Genomic DNA, 16,610 nt, shown 5'->3' with positions numbered 1-16,610 from the left:
TATTAACAGATTTTCGAAAAATACAAAACAAAACATGCAAGCTTACTCACTAGACCAAACGTTTAAGAGTTGAATGTTCCTACTTAATTTGTTTGATAAGTGCAAAGTTGAACTCAAGATTTCGGATTCCAAGTTTACCGTCGTAAATGTCTGAAATCTTACGTTTCTTGGTAAAGGTTATACGCTTATGACACTTATGTATAACCCGAAACGTGCAATTTAGTATAATTGAGTTTGTTAAACCAAACGGTGAAACGTATGGGAACCCACGTTTCTTTGGTTTTCTCTTCTTTTTTTTTTTTCATGTATTCTTTTATTTCTGCAGTTTCAGTCTCGGTTCGGTTTTATCGAAAATTCAGTTTCTCGATCACAGCTAAGACAGATGTTGACAACACTAGAAGAATCTCAATACTCTAAGAAATAAAAGAAAAATAAAAATTTGTATATATTTAGTTATTTACATAATCTGAGGAAAAGCATAGTTTGCCGTTTGGATTCTTATCAGAGCTACTCTGTAGTTCCAGGTAACAGCTCATCGCCTGAGAGCAACGACGCGACGAGCTCCTGCATCTCCCCGGGCTCGTTGTAACCCGACCGGAGCGTTTCCACCACGCGCTCGAAAACGATGACGTGGCAGGGGATGTGGAGGACTCCTTTCTGAGCGTAGCCGTACTCCTGAGCGGATCTGTTGAGCAGTCCCACGAAGACCGGATGGTTCAGGAGCTCAGCGCTCACCACGAACCTCTCCATCTCTTCGCCGACGTAGACGGGTACGTGACCGGCGGGGACGGTGTTGACTCGTCTAGCCTGACAAATGGACCATGGCGGTTGCATGTGGAGACGATGGTGACCGCGGCGGATGTGTAAGGAGGAGGAGATGGATCGGCGGAAGGAGAACTCGGAGGCTAAGTCGGCGACGCGAGAGAGGCGGCGGATTAGATGTTTCATCTTTATTGTTTTCTCCGACGGTTTGAAGAGCGATAAAGTTCAAAACCAGAGAGAGAGAGAGTGTAAGAAAACTAGAAAAGAGGGGTTATATATAGAGAGAAAAGACATGGAAAGATGATGACGAAAGCATAACTGTGAGAGTACATAGGCAGTACTTGCCAGGTACAACCCAAAATTTAACTTGCAGAAAAATAATACTATTAATATTATGTTTTGTTTACTGATAAGTTAAACTTATGTATTAATTTATTTACATTTTAAAGCTTCATATATGCGTACTCTTACAAATATCCATTACCTTTTTCAGCATAATTGAACTAGTCGATAACGCTGCAGATGATCTAAAACATCTTAGTCAAAAATAAGCCGGATGGTTATTTTTTGAGGGGGATGATATTGATAGTTCTATGGTTAAGCCTTTAGAACTATAATTTGTAGCATTAGTATTTATTAATTTTGTTATAAATTTAGAATATTTTCTAATTTTTTAAAAAGGTTAACTACATCCTTTTCTTTTGATAAACACTACCTCAAAATCAAATCATATAAATATAAAGATTGGTAAAATTTAAACTATATAAACATTAAAACCATACAAAGTCAAGAGAGTAACCATTATTACTTGTTGTGGAAACTTAAAAAGCATGTTACTGGTTTACTGTGTCTGTTGCTAGCTAGTATGATATAAAATGCTATTTTTGTGATTTTTTTTTGGTCTACCATTTAACTAAATAACTGGTTATTGCTTTTACAATATTTACTGTTCAAATGATATAACTTCTATATTTAATCAAAAAAATTTAAAGAAAGATTTCCAAAGTAATATAAATTGATTCAATTCGTTCATTATTATATAAAATAGGTTTTGACTTAATGTAGTTTTTTTGTGGAATAGTTAAAATTACTTGTTAAAACTATATTTATATTTGCTTATATAAAATTTGTCACAGAATCGTTATGTTTTAGATGAAAAAAAGTCTTTATCACTTTTGAACATATTAATAATATTACGTCGTTATGTATATTATTAATACTACTAATTAGATTAGACATTTGAGCTACTGAAATTTAGAGCATCAAAATTGAGTATGAGTAGCAAGTTCTCCTTACATCATCATGTCAGAGTTGAAAGAAATATGAAATGTTTTGAACCCTTCATTTATGAGGTTGGTGGTTTAGTGTAATAATAATGAAAATTTTTAAATTCGGGGCTTTGTTTGTTTTAAAAAGTAAATCGGCAAATAGATTAAAGATGGTTGGACGAAAACTCCGCGGGTAGTTTATGTCCAACGTTCTTAAATACTACTATTACAAATAGACCAAAACGTCAAAGACAATAGTACATAATTGAAATTTGGATCCAGAAAACAGCTCTTCGTTTTTGTCGATTATTTGAATTTTCAGGATTTTTTCCTGTTAAACATTTTATTTTATTTATAATTTAAAATTTTTATTTTATATTTTGCTTTGCCGACAAATTCATTGATGTTCCTCAACATTTCATACTCATATTGTTCATCTAGATATACAATACCAATTCTTGTCTGGTAAACGTTATTCGCATGTATCAAACATACAACTTCTTCTTAAAAAATAAAACTCAAATAGGTACAATCATATAAAAACATCGAGGCGTAATCAAACATTTATATATGAAACAGAACAACATCCAAATTCGGAGTCACTAGACAAGTTGTCCACGGCACTCCTGTCCCTTTGCGTCCTGTTTTGTTCTTTAATTAAATGCTACATTAACTAAACGGCATGTTTACAGAAAAAAACAAAACAAACTAAAAGGACATGTTTAACGATCCTAGTAGCTATATATATTTGTCATTTACGAATTTTCAACTATTTGTATATTGTTTTTTTTTCCAACAATTTCTATATTGTTTATATGTCCATACGCACAAAATAATCGATTTCTCTAGTGGATGGGTTCAATTGAAAGAGCGAAATGGAAAATACAAGTTTACTCCTAAAATCTAAATCAAATAATATAATACCTATTTCAGTGACGTGTCATTAAAGGTATTAAAGAGTGGCAGGTGGGTTAGGTTGTACGGTCATTTATACATACAGTCAGAGTGTGACCCACCAACTCTCTGCCTGTCCTCCTTTTTCCTTACTTCCGTACGGACTATGGAGCAATCTCGTATCGAGCAGACAGTTTTTTTTTTGTACTACATCGAACATACAGTTTTATTTACAAGGGACAAATATCTTAAAATCTGCCTTTATTAACAAAAAAAAAAGAATGATAAACAGCGAGGCCTGTCGGTTGGGCCCGAAATAATTTAATTTACTTTGGGCGTCTGAAAAGATCAAGGGCCCAATATTTTTGAACGGAGCCGTCACTTCCGTGTTCATTTTTTATTGTATAAGCTAATTATACTTAGTAAACGATGATATATAAACTAAAAGCATTATACTATATTATTGTATCTGCCCGCCGTGAACTAATCAATATGAATACTGTATTTAGTGACTCTATCGAACCCAATTAAATCTATGTTCCGTCCTCAAACTAACGCAATTAGAAGCGGACTTAATAGACACGACGGTATAGCTACTAGTACTACGCTACAACATGCAGTCAAACTGAAAAATTATACTCATAAAAGAATGGATTAAACTAAAGGTTTATAATAAAATAATGAACTATAGAGATCAAGACTAGGAATTCATCGTTATACATATATGCAAGTGCATGAATAATACATAACGAGAAGACATGTCCTCGAAAAAACATTAGCTAGAAAACATTAACATTAGTAGCAATATCTTGGATTAGAGATCCTACGAAAATACCAGAGAAAGTTACATTCAACCCTCCATAAACTTGTTTTGTATCAGTAATAGCCAGAAACGCCGCCGTTCCGGAGTCGCCGACGAGATTAACAACTGATCTATCAAGGAAAATATAAAATAATCTGAGAAAAACAAAGATAAGCAGAGCAAGAAGATAACAAAATCGGGATGCGTTGAAGAACAAGTGATAAGCTGCAACTTGGAGACAATACATTTTTTTTGGGTCTATTTCGAGTAGCAAAAGATAACTGATCAGAAGATGGTGATGTTTTTCTTTGCATCGAGATGTGTGTATATATACTAGACATGTGTGTATGTAATTCCGTGTACGTGTATCTGTGTATACGCACACAGACATACTCGAAGAAACCACTCTGGTCCAGACATGCAGTGAACAGGGGCGGTCCTGGGCACAGCGGACTGAAACACCGGCTTAGGGCCCCCAAATTTTTTTAAAAAATTTACATAAGAAGGGGCCCCTAAATTTGTAAAAAAAAAAAATTTATAAAACTCTTACTAAATTGTTTTAGGCCCCCAACATCTCAGGGACGCCCCTGGCAGTGAATGCTAAAAGCCTTGTAGGCCAACACGATAGCTGCTAGATAAACCGGGTTATACCCGTTTTTAATATGGATAGTTGGACACCAATCTTCTAAAATTTGAAAACCAACAAAATCCTAAACCGTTAAACCGTTTTTTGAACCGTTAAACATATTTAATTATTTATAGAGTCCCTGGTTCCCTGAGTTTTTATTTTTGTAAACTTGGTTCCCTGAGTTACCCAGCTATATTAACCGATACTTGTTGTCTCATCGGTTTGGTATATTAGTATATAGTACGGTTTGGTTGGTTACCACTTACCAGGAAATAAAGGAGATTAGTAGGCTTTATGATTGTGGGTTTCACCAGACGACAAGATAGATCAATCTGACAAGTAGGCTCCGATTTTATATTTTAACCGTTTAAATATTTAATGCAAACCGGCAAAAACCCGGTCGAGTTTTGTACATTTAAGGAAATTGGACATACGTAGATACGGAGTTAATATGTATTTATACACGTGTTAGGAGATTCCGCTCAACTGCATAGATGTGACATCTCAACTTGTAACAAGAAAACTAGATATTGATCCGTCCTCTCAAGGGCGGGTATATGTTTTGTTTTAATTTTTTTTTTGCCTAATATAATTTATATGTTTGTGTGTTTCTATAATCATATTTTTGTATGATATAAATTTAATAGAATAGATAATTTTTGTAAGTATATTAAATAAATCAAGTTTCATAAGTATGTACTTGTGTCTTTCCTTGTATCATATATGTATTTTTTTTATAATCATATTTGTGTTTTTATATGTGATCATATTTGCGTAACTGTTTTATAAAAAATGATTAGTAAAGTATTTTGATAATTGTATTGAATTTATTATAGGGTTAAACTATAAATTTGTGACATAGCCTTTTAGTTTATTAATATGGTACTTTATTTTAAAACAGTAATTTAAAAAAAATAACAAAGTATTGTTACAATTTTGTTTAGTAATAAAACAGTAATTAAATAGATATATTAAATAAATTAAAAAATCATAAAATTGGAATTATTTAATTTTGTATACAATTGTAGTTACATCATTATTACACATAATAATTTGTATAGCAATTAAAAATGGGTTATGTAAATCAAAGTCCATGGCCCAATTATAATGGGTTTCGTAAATTAAATGTCCATGGCCCAAATTCTTTTATCCCGAGAAAACCTTATGTGAGCTTCTACTGTCTTAACGACATTGTGGGAACGATATTTATAAAGAGAGGATGGCGATGGAAACACTAATAGTTAAGAAAAAAATCTAGTTTTTAAGTTAAAAATTGTTACAAAATATGAGGACATATTTTACGGGATTAAGGAGTTAGATAACAAAATTTCAAAATTGATTTTAGAATAATTGATTGATTCTTAGAATGTTCTTGTTTGTTGGAGATATAATCAGAAAAAGTAGATATGCTCCATATTATTAGGAAACAATCGATATAACTAAGGTTATATATTATTAGATATCATAAATATGGTGGTAAAGTCCAGAAAATATATTAGTAGGGAATTGAAATGGTGGTAAAGTCGAGAAAATAGATTTTAAATGGTCCCGACTAATAGAAAACAACTTGTAATAACAGAAGTTACATAATAGAGGTTCCCTACTATTAAGGAGTGGTGGTTATTTTCGGAAAAAAAAAGAGAATGTGGTGGTTAATTTCAAAAATTAAAAAGACATTGCAGTTATCATATAAAAAAATATGCATTGTTGAAATAATTGTTGGACCCTACTTTTATCAATGGGTCACACTGCTGTTTTAATAGAATAGATGCGAAGCCTTTTAACTATTGCAATAACAATGTCTAGGATTTTTATGTTTATATATTTTCCAATAGGCCAATATGGAATATTTTAATAACACATAATAAATGCAAACTCAAGGCAGTATTTGTTAATTTTGTAGTTTGGTAATGTAGGACCAAAACCTCACTACATTATTTTTTAGTTTTAGAAATAAAAAATAATAATTGTCCATAGAGTCTACAATAACTAATCAAAAGTTTCTCTGGTTTGGAGGGAGAAGTAATTAAAAGTTTTTATTTGAAATCGGGACAAGAAGACTTCAAAATAGAGACAGGAAAAAGATACGTAGCCAATTTTCCCTCCAAACCACAAAGACAACAATCTGGTACCCTTCAAGTCAGCAATCATCAGCTGCAAATTCTCCATCTAGGAACCGTACACCTTGGATGGACGGTAAGGAGTTCGTCAGGCAAGCCAGGTGAGTCTGAGTCTTTCTTCGTTGTTATTTCTTAATTAGTATCGGTTTTACATCAGCCACAGTTTCAAATTGTTGATTTTCTTGTCATCTATCATTCTTAGGAGCTCAATGCTTAGAAGCAAACCGAGAGGTAAAAAACCGTGGTCCTTGTGGCATTTGCTTTAAATTATCACATAATAGTATTCAAATTGTATAGATTAGCATAGTTATAGACTTGCATAGCATATTGTTCTTTCAGAGTTATAACTCATGAGTTTGTAAGACATTAACTTATGTAGTCTATATTATATATGTTACATTAATATGCCTCTCTCTCTTTTCTTTTTACTTTCCCAACATTAGTTAAGAAAAAAAATCCTCAAAAGAAGACATACAGAAATAAAGTTTTTGTTTTTGTTTTTGTTCAACACATAAATAAAATTTATAATCTTATTTCTTTAGTTGTTAATATATACTTATTACGTTCATTTAGTATAGTCTATATTGGCTATAATCTGATTTTTTTTTGCCCTTTTTAACTATTGCATGGATAGATCAGGGAAAGCTAGCACGACCAAAGGGACTCGCCGGCACCATTATCGTACATAAAAGTCATGTTGACGTCACTGGAGAAGTCTTTGATCGTGGGGAAAGTAATGCTACTCGCCATATACGGCGGCCATCTAGTGTCAACATGGTGGAGCGTCTTCAGATGAACCAGTTCGGCCTGAGCAAAAGCTAGCTGAGTTTGGAGAGTTTCGAGTTGTCTGTGTAATGACGAAATTGTTCCTACATATCCGTACACAGGATCTTGTACCCTCGCGTTGGCCTCGTACACCAACGAATTTACGGCGTCGCTCCGGTGGTTCTCCGACAACACCTACGATCGTTAAATCGATTTACTGTGGTTATTAATAATATTTTACTTGGTGTTGTCTGATGTTGCACTTCCACAAATTTTTTTGATAACCAAAATCGTAAGATTATGCAGAAATAGACATTGAAAACATGTTGTTTTAGGGTTTTGGATTCTCTTGATCAGATAAAATTATCGATGGCGTTTTTCTTTTGAAATGTTTAATGATGAATCAAATGATTTTGCACTACATGATGTCACTATATAGTAAACATCTGTTTGAAACACATTATGCGTGTTGTTTTTTTGTAATGATTTCGTAAATGACATCTGTATGTTAACAGTAGAAAACAGTAAGAGGTTATAGATATACATAAATTAATCACCCCGTTATAAACTAGTCATAAGATAACAAATAAGAAGCAATAATGTCATGATACTGCCTTTTAACATGACATGCAATATAGACTTTTGATAGAAACTAGAAAGTGACTTCGTACACTATTCTTTTTTTTTCTTGTTTAAAGAAGAAATTAAATATCGAAACTAGAAAATGACTTCCTTTTTCTTTTTTGTAGAAAGTGACTTCCTGCACTTTCAAATTGAAGGGTTTAATAACTTAAATCTAAAATATTTAAATTATTTCGTGAAACTATTTAAACCATTGCGACCTGAACTCACATAATGTTTGCAGCAAGAAGGAACCATCAGCCATATTTGTAAAACTATATTCCTGGTCATAAATTAAAACAGCAACAAAAATTAACAAAAGAGAAAAGTGAAATTTTACCTGCAACATCTTATTGACATTACGAGCACCAAAGATCTTGTGGACAATGGCAAACTTGTAAGGCTCTTTAGCTGGAAAATATGGAGCAAAGACGCAATCTTTCACACATTTTCTCCGAAGAAGCTTACATCCGGCACAAGGTGACACTGCTCCTCCGTGTCTGTGACCCTTTTGTCTCATTTAGAAGAAAGAGTTTCTGAGACTGTAAAGCAAATGATTAAGAAGAGAGGAAGACTTTAGAAAAAAAAAAAAAAAAAAAGACTTTAGAGAATAAACTGGGACTGTGTTTATATAGAGAAAAATAGAAACTACGACATGAAATATTCTTTTAGGTCCAATCTAAAAGTAACAAGTCATTAGATTTGCTTTGTTTGGCCAAAAAATCACATTTCTATTGCTTAAGATTTTCATGGCCCACCTGAAAATTCTGAATAAGGGTATGAATGGTGACCAGGGAACGGCGAGGAATAATGCATTCTCTAACGTTCCTGAAAAAAATCACCATTCACAAGGAATAATAATTCCCTCTCATTCCATTTCATTCATTTTTTTGTAGAGAATTAAAGAACAAAAATATTCCTTGTTAAAAGTGATAAGAAACAACCATTCCTTTTCATTCCCGCTATTTTATTCCCTAATATTCTTTTTTAATCTGTTCCTCTTGTTTCCCGAATGGTCACCAGTCAGACTCTAAGTATTTTATACGTACATTTACGTTGAAGTGATTTTTTTCTGTTTTGTTTGTATACTGAATTGAATACTATGCATATAGTTTTCTGTATAGTTTCTTGCAAGATGAAGCAACACTGCGTATCTATTTTCTTCTTGTTTTGGTCGGGTATAGGATTGTCACTTCTTGGTGAATCATATATATTGGTTTTGTAATCATATATGATATCGTTTTGATATGACTTTCCATATGCTGTATATATGCTGCTGTTAGTTGCGAGTTAGTGCAAGTAAATACAGTTTGTGTTATAATAATGAAAATTATAATTAATTTGATTGCTTAATGTTGCTTGTGAAGTAACATTTCTTGGTCTCACTGCATTCATGCAAAACCTTGTTTGGAACTCTTGTGAGATATGAGATTGAAATAAATCCAAATATTGAAAAAAGTATAAGCTTGAACCCTCATGCGTGTGTATACTAATAATCTAATACTAGACATAAAAACAAAAAACACAGGAAGACGTATGCATATCAGAAAATCTTTTACTTGATATTGTACACTACGTCCAACTTATTATAAAAGAAAAAATAAATTCTAGATAGAAAATAAAGTTGTTTGGAATCTAGTGGTTTATAGAGTTATACTTTTTACGTAAAGATATACATTATTAGTTTCAAAGAATATATTATTTTTCATCCCCTAGATGATAAATATATAGGAGAAGATGACATAAATACGGAGTGCAGAATCTGAAGTTTTGATATGAGTTATAAAGTGCATAAAAACCCTTGATTTTTCAATTTTTTGCAATAGACTATTCTTAACTAATAAAGATAGTAGCTTCATCCGACGAATGACCAGCTTTTGTTACACACTTGGAAAAGTTTCAACATAGTAAGAGTTTTTTTCATTTTTTCAAAATTCAACATATATTAAAAGCAACTAATCTAGTTGCGAACAAGCTTGCATGAAGTGCTTGGAATTCTCATTCAGCTATATTTTATGTTGATTTCATCCTACCGATTTGGTTTTCTGAGTCGGTAAGATCTTTATCTTAGTTTAGTTATTATTGTTAGACATAAAGATCTCGTTGACAAAGTAAAGATCTCTGTTCGATAAGAAAAGAAAAGAAAACATAGAAAACGCGTCGTTTTGCTTAAATGAAAAGTAAAACACGTGTTTTTTTTTTGTTTCTCCTTCCTCGATATCTATTGTGGTTCTCTTTTGTTGCCAAGACCACCAGACTCTCTGACGGACACGGAGGTATTATGTTCTATCTGATCTGCTCTTTTTCTAGCTTTTTTTTTTGTTGATTCTATCTGTTCGGTTATCTCTATATATCTCCCGCGTAACTACTAGATCTCTGTGTGGTGTTTTGTGTTCTGAGTTTGCTTAAATTTATGAAATTTTCGATAAACCTGATCGAATCTGGAAAGTGTATGATTAGATTATAAAGTAGCACCATGGATGCTGTTTGGTTTTCGTCAAAACAAGTGAAAGTTTCATCCTTTAACGAAGAGATTCTGAAAAGTCTTTCGAGTTCGAATTATTTTGAAATTTGAGAAATTTCAAAATTTCATTAACCAGAATGATCTCTTCCTTTTGTTCAGATGGCATTGTGTTACTGGAAACCTCTGTCACTACTACTACTGCTTCAATGCCTTCTCAGTGTTTCCTATGCTAGTCTCGGCGATGCGGATCCAAACTACAGGTTTGTCTTTTTGACCTTCCTTAGGATTCCTACAGAGCTTATCTATCTTGCTTTGTATTGTTAGAGTAATCTTCAAGGTAGCTTGTTTGTTCTTTAAGTTTCTATCATGAGCTTGGGTTTTGGTAGGAGTAGCTAGCATCTTGGCTAATGCACATTTATGAATTTATCTGGCAATTATTTGTATCAGGGCATGTGTTGGAGAATGCGAGGTAAGCGGCTGCGTTGGACAACTATGCTTTCCTCAGTGCAACTCTTCATCCAACACTGGTCCATGGTACACACAAGAGCCTCTGTACCTACAATGGCAAAAGTGGGGATGCCAAGGTGATTGCCGTTACCACTGTATGGTTAATAGAGAGAAAGAACGCGAAACTCTCGGTCAACCCCCACTCAAGTATCATGGTAAATGGCCTTTCAAGCGTCTCCTTGGGATTCAGGAGCCTGCTTCTGTTGCTTTCTCTGTTCTCAACCTAGCGATGCATTTCCACGGCTGGATCTCCTTCTTCATTGCACTTTACTATAAGTTGCCTCTCAGAGAAGATAAGACGGCGTACTATGAGTACGTCGGTTTGTGGCATATCTACGGTTTCTTGTCAATGAACTCTTGGTTCTGGAGTGCGGTTTTCCACACTCGGTAATAATCATCTACACATTACTTTTTATCATCCACAATCTTGTGGTGAGCTGTCTGTATGGTTTTCTCAGGGATGTTGACATCACTGAGAGGTTGGACTACTCGTCTGCAATAGCGGTTATCGGATTCTCACTCATTGTATCCATCTTGAGAACGTTTGATGTTCGGGTAGAGGCTGCAAGAGTCATGGTATCTGCTCCAGTGCTAGCTTTTGTCACCACTCACATACTGTATATTAACTTCTACAAGCTCGACTATGGTACACTGCAAACTCTTCTGAAACCAATTCAATATGATTTTTCTTTCTCACATTCTTGGTGAATACAATGTTGTTTACAGGTTGGAACATGATTGTGTGTGTGGCCATGGGAGTCGCTCAGCTTCTCCTATGGGCAAGATGGGCTGCTGTCTCTAGACATCCTTCTAACTGGAAACTTTGGATGGTGGTGATAGCTTCAGGCTTAGCTATGCTTTTGGAGATATATGACTTTCCTCCATATGAAGGCTACTTCGATGCTCACTCCATTTGGCATGCTGCAACCATTCCTCTAACTGTTCTCTGGTGGAGCTTTATTAGAGACGATGCTGAGTTCAGAACTTCTAGTCTTCTCAAGAAATCTAAGACAAAGGCTAAGTAAGCTTATTTGTCTGACAGATGCAGAGGTTTCTTGAGTTTTTATTTCCAATGTTTTTATTCAGAGATTTGTCTTGGCCGTCCTTACTTTTGGTCAATTGAGATTTGATATTAGTTTCTCATTCATACACACGCTTATGCTAATCTTTTTGGACTCGAGACTTTTGTTAATATTATGATAAAATCTTGTGATATATATGATTGTGTTGACAAATTCTGATTCTACAAAAGTTGTGTGAATAAATTCTCAAGCCCAGCTTTGACTTTTCTCTTAATCAATCCTCATTTTGAGACACCACCTGCATGGATCATGTTATGAGAAGCAGTTCAACGAAAGTATATGATATTAGTTTCTCATTCATACACACGCTTATGCTAATCTTTTTGGACTCGAGACTTTTGTTAATATTATGATAAAATCTTGTGATATATATGATTGTGTTGACAAATTCTGATTCTACAAAAGTTGTGTGAATAAATTCTCAAGCCCAGCTTTGACTTTTCTCTTAATCAATCCTCATTTTGAGACACCACCTGCATGGATCATGTTATGAGAAGCAGTTCAACGAAAGTATATGCGTCTTAGATAATGAGAGAGTTTAAGGATTTTACCTGAGTAATCAAAGGTTTTGCACAATCTTCCCACTCTGTAGCCCATCGACCTGAAGAACCAGTCTCCATTGCACCCGCTTTAAGCGACATTAGTGCATCGCAGTTCCCTGGAAAGCCTTTGAAGAGGACCTGTTGCAGATAATATAAGAGTATTACTGGTGTTAGCTAGGTTAAAACGTGTCTTTACAGAGAGACAATGAGTTACTACTTACCAGTAACTGATCTGCTAATTCCGACGAAGATGAAAACAAGAGTCCGTTCTGCCCATCCTTAACGAGTTCTTGAATGCTTCACGATTGTTTAAGGTTTAATAACGTTATTATAGTCTTTGTTCACGAAAGTAATGTTAAGTCGCTCATTATTTACCATGAGTAGGAAACTGAGCAAACTGGTAGGCCACATCCAAACATATCAACAACCTGAAACGCAGTTCACAAATTGGAAAACCACTCTTAAGACTTAACCTTATTAGCACATATGAGCTCTAATCATAATGGACTTATTACCTTCATGGGAAGGTCTAAACCAGACGAGGAAGTGTGTAAGCAAACACCGAGATCTGCAGAACCTAAAAGCAATGGGTAATCTTCAGCTGCGAGCCACATTGTGCGGAATGCCACATGTTTGAGGTTCAATCTTTTGATTTTCTCCTCGTACATCTCCTTTTCAGGTCCTTTCCCTTCATGGACAATGTAAAAATCTCATGATCAAAAACAGAAACAGCGAAATATTATTATCTTTACCTGTAATGATGAACAACAAGTTGGGATAAAGGTCCTGCTCTTCTGAAATTTCGGCTGTATCACTTCCTTTCGATCTTGCAGCAACGCGCCGATCATACATCACTGCGGCGTCCAATAGGATACCAAAATTTTCATCAGGGGTCCTGCAAAGTTCATATTCTAGTATTCAATGTCATGGGAAGATGATACCACAAGTGAAAGAAGAATGATGATGTGTCCTCACCAGCTTGTGCTGCTCACAACAAGAGCTGGTCTGTTTTGTTTCAGCAAGATGTCAGCATTAGTTTTGGTAGTAAAAAGGGTTTCGTCAAGCACTTGATTCTCCAACTCTAAATTTGAATTAAAAGATTTGGTATCAGCTCAAAAGTAATCGAAACATGGAGTATTAATTTCAAGGAGATACCTCTACTAATGAAGTCATAGACACCAGATGGATGGCAAAGATCTTTCTTCACTCGGCAAAACAACTAAGGAAGTAAACCAAAGTTTCAGATACCCTCAGAGTGGAAGTTATTGATAAAGCTAATCTAAAAAGGAAGAAAAGACCAGCTAAACCTCGTGCCTTTCTTCAAGCAAAGCAGGGCGGAAAAACTCAGGAGGCTGATCATATAAAACTTTGGCTCTGTGTTTCAATTCAGAACATTATAGCATACAAAATTAGAATCACATAAATTTTATACTGGTTAGTTATGATTTGATCTCACCTCACTTCCCAATTCTGTTCAAGTTCATGCTGCATTGCTTTTGTCACACATAGCGAACCTGTTGCCATCTTTCCGTAATACTTCTCAATCCTAAAGCATGCAAAAGATAATCAATTCAACCTTAGAGCTATCAATAGTTTAGAGCCATTATAAAAAGGTTGTATATATACTTACCAGCGGTATAAAGATACAAAGACGTTGTTCCTTCCCAAGGACAATGCCAGCAATGTATATCCAAAGTTATGCCAATCTACAACAAACGCTGCACGCCTCCATGAACTCGCCCACTTAACAGCGACGAGTGTTGGAACTGACGGAGGATTCTGCAGAAAACAACTCTCTTTAAGTAATAGCAAGAAGAAGCTAGAAAATTCCAAAAGTGAAAAGAACAAAGACTTTACCTGAACCAAGAAAAGGTCAGGTGCTGGTACTTTAACGAAAAGAAACCAGAAAAGCATTGTAAACTGGATAAATGCCTTGAGCAAGAGCGTTACAGGGTAAAGCATCTTCGGCAAGAGCTGAATGAACCGAGGCTGTGCCTATGGTATCCAAAACGTAGAAGAACAGATGATGATGATGAATCTACATTAAATTATTCTAGTAGTTTATATGTTTGATGAGTTGATCCAAGAAGAGTACCATGGTATGAATGTGGATTGATGGATGCTTTAAAACAGCTTCATGTGGTATAGAACCTAATGATGAAAACTAAAAGCATTCAAACAATGCAATTATTAGTCACAAGAACACACACTAAAAGTTTGAATCTTTACCTCCGTATGCAACAATGTCCACTTGAAACGACGCCTGCAGTTTATGATACAATCAAGCTAATGAGTTCGAAACTGATTCAACCAAATAGAAGAACTGAATTGAGAGATAACGTGATCAAATTGAGAGATGAACCTGACGAGCAAGAGAAAGAGCGTGATACTGCATACGAGGACTTCGACCAAGATCTCCAAGTACCACTACACAAGCTCTTCCTCTCTTCCCCCTCATCGTATCCTCTTCTCTAAGTTAAATATTACAACTTTATGGAGCTCAGGCTCTGTTACTAATCCACGAAAAAAACTACCAAATCAACACTTTAAATGCGAAATCAAATAGAAATTGTAAGAGATACAGAAGAAGACGAGTTCAGAAAACAAGATCAAACCTTTCGGTGTCTCCCAGATTCCGTCTACGGTGCTCCGGGCAAAAACTTTTCCGACAAGGTGGAGGAGAGAGAGATTCACTAATGAAAAAAAAAACATAAACTTAGGCCCGAGAAGTAATTAAATGGGCTCACGAACTAAAAGCCCATTATAATTAAAGAGTCACGTGTTTGTCGCGTGAGTTGTTAAACGAAACGAGGAGGAGTTCAGGTTCACGGCGAGCCCCCCGTCGACGGCTAATCGAGCAACTTGCGATTGTGAGACGCTGATGAACATGAAGGATAATGATAGTCAGACAGGTAACTTTCTGGTTTCAGATTTAACTATTATGAATATGTATGATGATTGAGTGAGGCTTTGTCTCATCTCCTGCTCTCAGGAGAAGTTGATCGTACTCTGGTGGAGTTTTTGGAAGTAGCCATCACAATGATTGTTTTCCTCAAAGGCTTTTACCCATCTGGTGAGTAAGATATATGCAAACAGCTGTGAATTGTGTGTTATTTAATACGGTTGTTGAATTTACATGGTCTTGTGCGTTTGTGAAGCGGCGTTTGAAAGGAGGAGATATATGAATGTGGTGGTGCAAAGGGCAAGGCATCCTGAGCTACGCGACTATATTCACTCTGCTGCTTCTGGTTTACTTCCTTTTATTCAAAAGGTTAGTTTATGTCAATGAAAACACTAGCAATTTAGCATATTCTTTTTTATTTCCACCACTGAAGAAAACCCACCTCCAAGATCTGCCTTTCTATCCAGGAATTATTTGGTAACACACATATGGTCATTGTAGAATGAGTCGCTTTGAACAATGTTTGTAAGCAGGGTCTTGTTGAAAGAGTAGCGGTCATCTTTTTCAGTAATGATAATGTTCCTGTGGAGAGGTTCATCTTCAAGCTTACCATTAACCTGTCTTCCGCTGCTTCAGTAGAGGAGAATCAACTGGAATTTGCGCTTAGGTCCTTCTTAGTCAAGCTTTCCGTCGCAAACCCCCTTGTCAAGCCTCTTCCTCCCAGTAAATGGATCTCTAGCTCCACTATTTTACTTCCTAGATGTCACATCTTACAACGATGTTATTATGTTCCAAAGCTTTTTAACTTTTTGCCTACTCTATACAGATTGTAGATGGGAGGTAACGGCTTATCTAAGGTCACTTCCTGACGTGGGTTCAAGCAAAGAAGGTGAGCTATGGATTCCAACAGATACAAAGCAGTGGATGAAACCGCCAGTTATTACGCCCGTCAAGTCCCTGAACAGCGAACCACTCTGCTTGCAACTTTACTTGGAACACCCTAGTTTGTCTGAAACACAACCTTGTCAAGCCCTGTGATGTCTTAGCTTACAGATCTCGATTGTATGAAATGATGAGCTTTGGGGCCTCAGTAGACCCGTTTTCTCAATCCTGATGCATAACTGTTTTGTATCGTCTCAGCAGAACGCTAAGGAGAAAAGTATATTGTTACGATTTTAGAAAATCAAGTCAATTCTTATGGAATAACGAGGAATACTTGAGCCCCAACAAGATCGCTTTTCTCCATTTATTAC

The 16,610-nt window shown here is 35.3% G+C and overlaps 6 protein-coding genes across 10 annotated transcripts; 2 read left to right on the top strand and 4 right to left on the bottom strand.

Moving 5' to 3' along the window:
- Window positions 1–421: 421 nt before the first annotated feature.
- On the bottom strand, window positions 422–2,333 carry LOC103842847 (auxin-responsive protein SAUR41-like). The gene has a single exon (XM_009119513.3). It carries the CDS (start codon window positions 946–948, stop codon window positions 508–510), a length of 441 nt encoding a protein of 146 aa, XP_009117761.1. The 5' UTR covers window positions 949–2,333; the 3' UTR covers window positions 422–507.
- A 480-nt stretch (window positions 2,334–2,813) lies between these two features.
- On the bottom strand, window positions 2,814–4,697 carry LOC108869770. The gene has a single exon (XM_018654623.2). It carries the CDS (start codon window positions 4,115–4,117, stop codon window positions 3,704–3,706), a length of 414 nt encoding a protein of 137 aa, XP_018510139.1. The 5' UTR covers window positions 4,118–4,697; the 3' UTR covers window positions 2,814–3,703.
- Window positions 4,698–4,938: 241 nt separating this feature from the next.
- LOC103842845 (LOB domain-containing protein 3) lies at window positions 4,939–9,748 on the bottom strand. The gene is made up of 2 exons (XM_009119512.3): window positions 8,201–9,748; window positions 4,939–7,434 (listed from the first exon to the last, which is right to left on the bottom strand). The coding sequence occupies exons 1-2, from the start codon at window positions 8,378–8,380 to the stop codon at window positions 7,120–7,122; spliced, it is 495 nt and encodes a 164-aa protein (XP_009117760.1). The 5' UTR covers window positions 8,381–9,748; the 3' UTR covers window positions 4,939–7,119.
- Window positions 9,749–10,001: 253 nt separating this feature from the next.
- LOC103842843 (post-GPI attachment to proteins factor 3) lies at window positions 10,002–12,045 on the top strand. Of its 3 annotated transcripts, none has more exons than XM_009119508.3 (5): window positions 10,002–10,136; window positions 10,484–10,584; window positions 10,772–11,218; window positions 11,290–11,477; window positions 11,558–12,045. In XM_009119508.3, the coding sequence occupies exons 2-5, from the start codon at window positions 10,484–10,486 to the stop codon at window positions 11,854–11,856; spliced, it is 1,035 nt and encodes a 344-aa protein (XP_009117756.1). In that variant the 5' UTR covers window positions 10,002–10,136; the 3' UTR covers window positions 11,857–12,045. The 3 variants fall into 3 exon arrangements, with proteins under 3 accessions (XP_009117756.1, XP_009117757.1, XP_033136569.1); XM_009119509.3 differs by lacking the exon at window positions 10,002–10,136 and adding an exon at window positions 10,189–10,221; XM_033280678.1 differs by lacking the exon at window positions 10,002–10,136 and adding an exon at window positions 10,322–10,366.
- Window positions 12,046–12,178: 133 nt separating this feature from the next.
- Window positions 12,179–15,359, bottom strand: LOC103842844 (UDP-glycosyltransferase TURAN). Of its 3 annotated transcripts, XM_033280674.1 has the most exons (17): window positions 15,235–15,359; window positions 15,071–15,148; window positions 14,818–14,926; window positions 14,685–14,718; window positions 14,551–14,606; window positions 14,313–14,450; window positions 14,086–14,234; window positions 13,912–14,001; window positions 13,763–13,829; window positions 13,611–13,674; window positions 13,431–13,536; window positions 13,208–13,350; window positions 12,971–13,143; window positions 12,831–12,883; window positions 12,677–12,752; window positions 12,465–12,593; window positions 12,179–12,386 (listed from the first exon to the last, which is right to left on the bottom strand). In XM_033280674.1, the coding sequence occupies exons 1-17, from the start codon at window positions 15,342–15,344 to the stop codon at window positions 12,363–12,365; spliced, it is 1,599 nt and encodes a 532-aa protein (XP_033136565.1). In that variant the 5' UTR covers window positions 15,345–15,359; the 3' UTR covers window positions 12,179–12,362. The 3 variants fall into 3 exon arrangements, with proteins under 3 accessions (XP_033136565.1, XP_033136566.1, XP_033136567.1); XM_033280675.1 differs by lacking the exon at window positions 15,235–15,359 and having other exon boundaries at window positions 14,818–14,968; window positions 15,071–15,163; XM_033280676.1 differs by lacking the exon at window positions 15,235–15,359 and having other exon boundaries at window positions 14,818–14,962; window positions 15,071–15,151.
- LOC103842842 (DNA polymerase zeta processivity subunit) lies at window positions 15,259–16,540 on the top strand. Its single transcript, XM_009119507.3, has 5 exons — window positions 15,259–15,367; window positions 15,448–15,528; window positions 15,614–15,726; window positions 15,891–16,080; window positions 16,184–16,540. The coding sequence occupies exons 1-5, from the start codon at window positions 15,337–15,339 to the stop codon at window positions 16,393–16,395; spliced, it is 627 nt and encodes a 208-aa protein (XP_009117755.1). The 5' UTR covers window positions 15,259–15,336; the 3' UTR covers window positions 16,396–16,540.
- Window positions 16,541–16,610: the final 70 nt, after the last annotated feature.

The sequence above is a fragment of the Brassica rapa genome, chromosome A09 (genome assembly GCF_000309985.2).
Source record: "Brassica rapa cultivar Chiifu-401-42 chromosome A09, CAAS_Brap_v3.01, whole genome shotgun sequence".
Lineage (NCBI taxonomy): Eukaryota > Viridiplantae > Streptophyta > Magnoliopsida > Brassicales > Brassicaceae > Brassica > Brassica rapa.
Note: the sequence above shows the minus strand (reverse complement) of the source record. Positions and strands in the feature narration are given on the sequence as shown.

Excerpts from the sequence above, each read along its gene's own strand:
- LOC103842845 (XM_009119512.3), bottom strand. The coding sequence starts at position 8,380 with ATGAGACAAAAGGGTCACAGACACGGAGGAGCAGTGTCACCTTGTGCC. Across the intron at positions 7,435-8,200 it reads ATGTCAATAAGATGTTGCAG|GTGTTGTCGGAGAACCACCG; the intron begins GTAAAATTTCAC and ends TAACGATCGTAG.
- LOC108869770 (XM_018654623.2), bottom strand. The coding sequence starts at position 4,117 with ATGTCTGTGTGCGTATACACAGATACACGTACACGGAATTACATACAC.
- LOC103842842 (XM_009119507.3), top strand. The coding sequence starts at position 15,337 with ATGAACATGAAGGATAATGATAGTCAGACAG. Across the intron at positions 15,529-15,613 it reads CAAAGGCTTTTACCCATCTG|CGGCGTTTGAAAGGAGGAGA; the intron begins GTGAGTAAGATA and ends GCGTTTGTGAAG. Across the intron at positions 16,081-16,183 it reads TGTCAAGCCTCTTCCTCCCA|ATTGTAGATGGGAGGTAACG; the intron begins GTAAATGGATCT and ends TACTCTATACAG.
- LOC103842844 (XM_033280674.1), bottom strand. The coding sequence starts at position 15,344 with ATGTTCATCAGCGTCTCACAATCGCAAGTTGCTCGATTAGCCGTCGAC. Across the intron at positions 14,607-14,684 it reads GGACATTGTTGCATACGGAG|GTTCTATACCACATGAAGCT; the intron begins GTAAAGATTCAA and ends TTTCATCATTAG. Across the intron at positions 14,235-14,312 it reads CTGACCTTTTCTTGGTTCAG|AATCCTCCGTCAGTTCCAAC; the intron begins GTAAAGTCTTTG and ends TGTTTTCTGCAG.
- LOC103842843 (XM_033280678.1), top strand. The coding sequence starts at position 10,337 with ATGGATGCTGTTTGGTTTTCGTCAAAACAA. Across the intron at positions 10,585-10,771 it reads GATGCGGATCCAAACTACAG|GGCATGTGTTGGAGAATGCG; the intron begins GTTTGTCTTTTT and ends TATTTGTATCAG. Across the intron at positions 11,219-11,289 it reads AGTGCGGTTTTCCACACTCG|GGATGTTGACATCACTGAGA; the intron begins GTAATAATCATC and ends TGGTTTTCTCAG.
- LOC103842847 (XM_009119513.3), bottom strand. The coding sequence starts at position 948 with ATGAAACATCTAATCCGCCGCCTCTCTCGCGTCGCCGACTTAGCCTCC.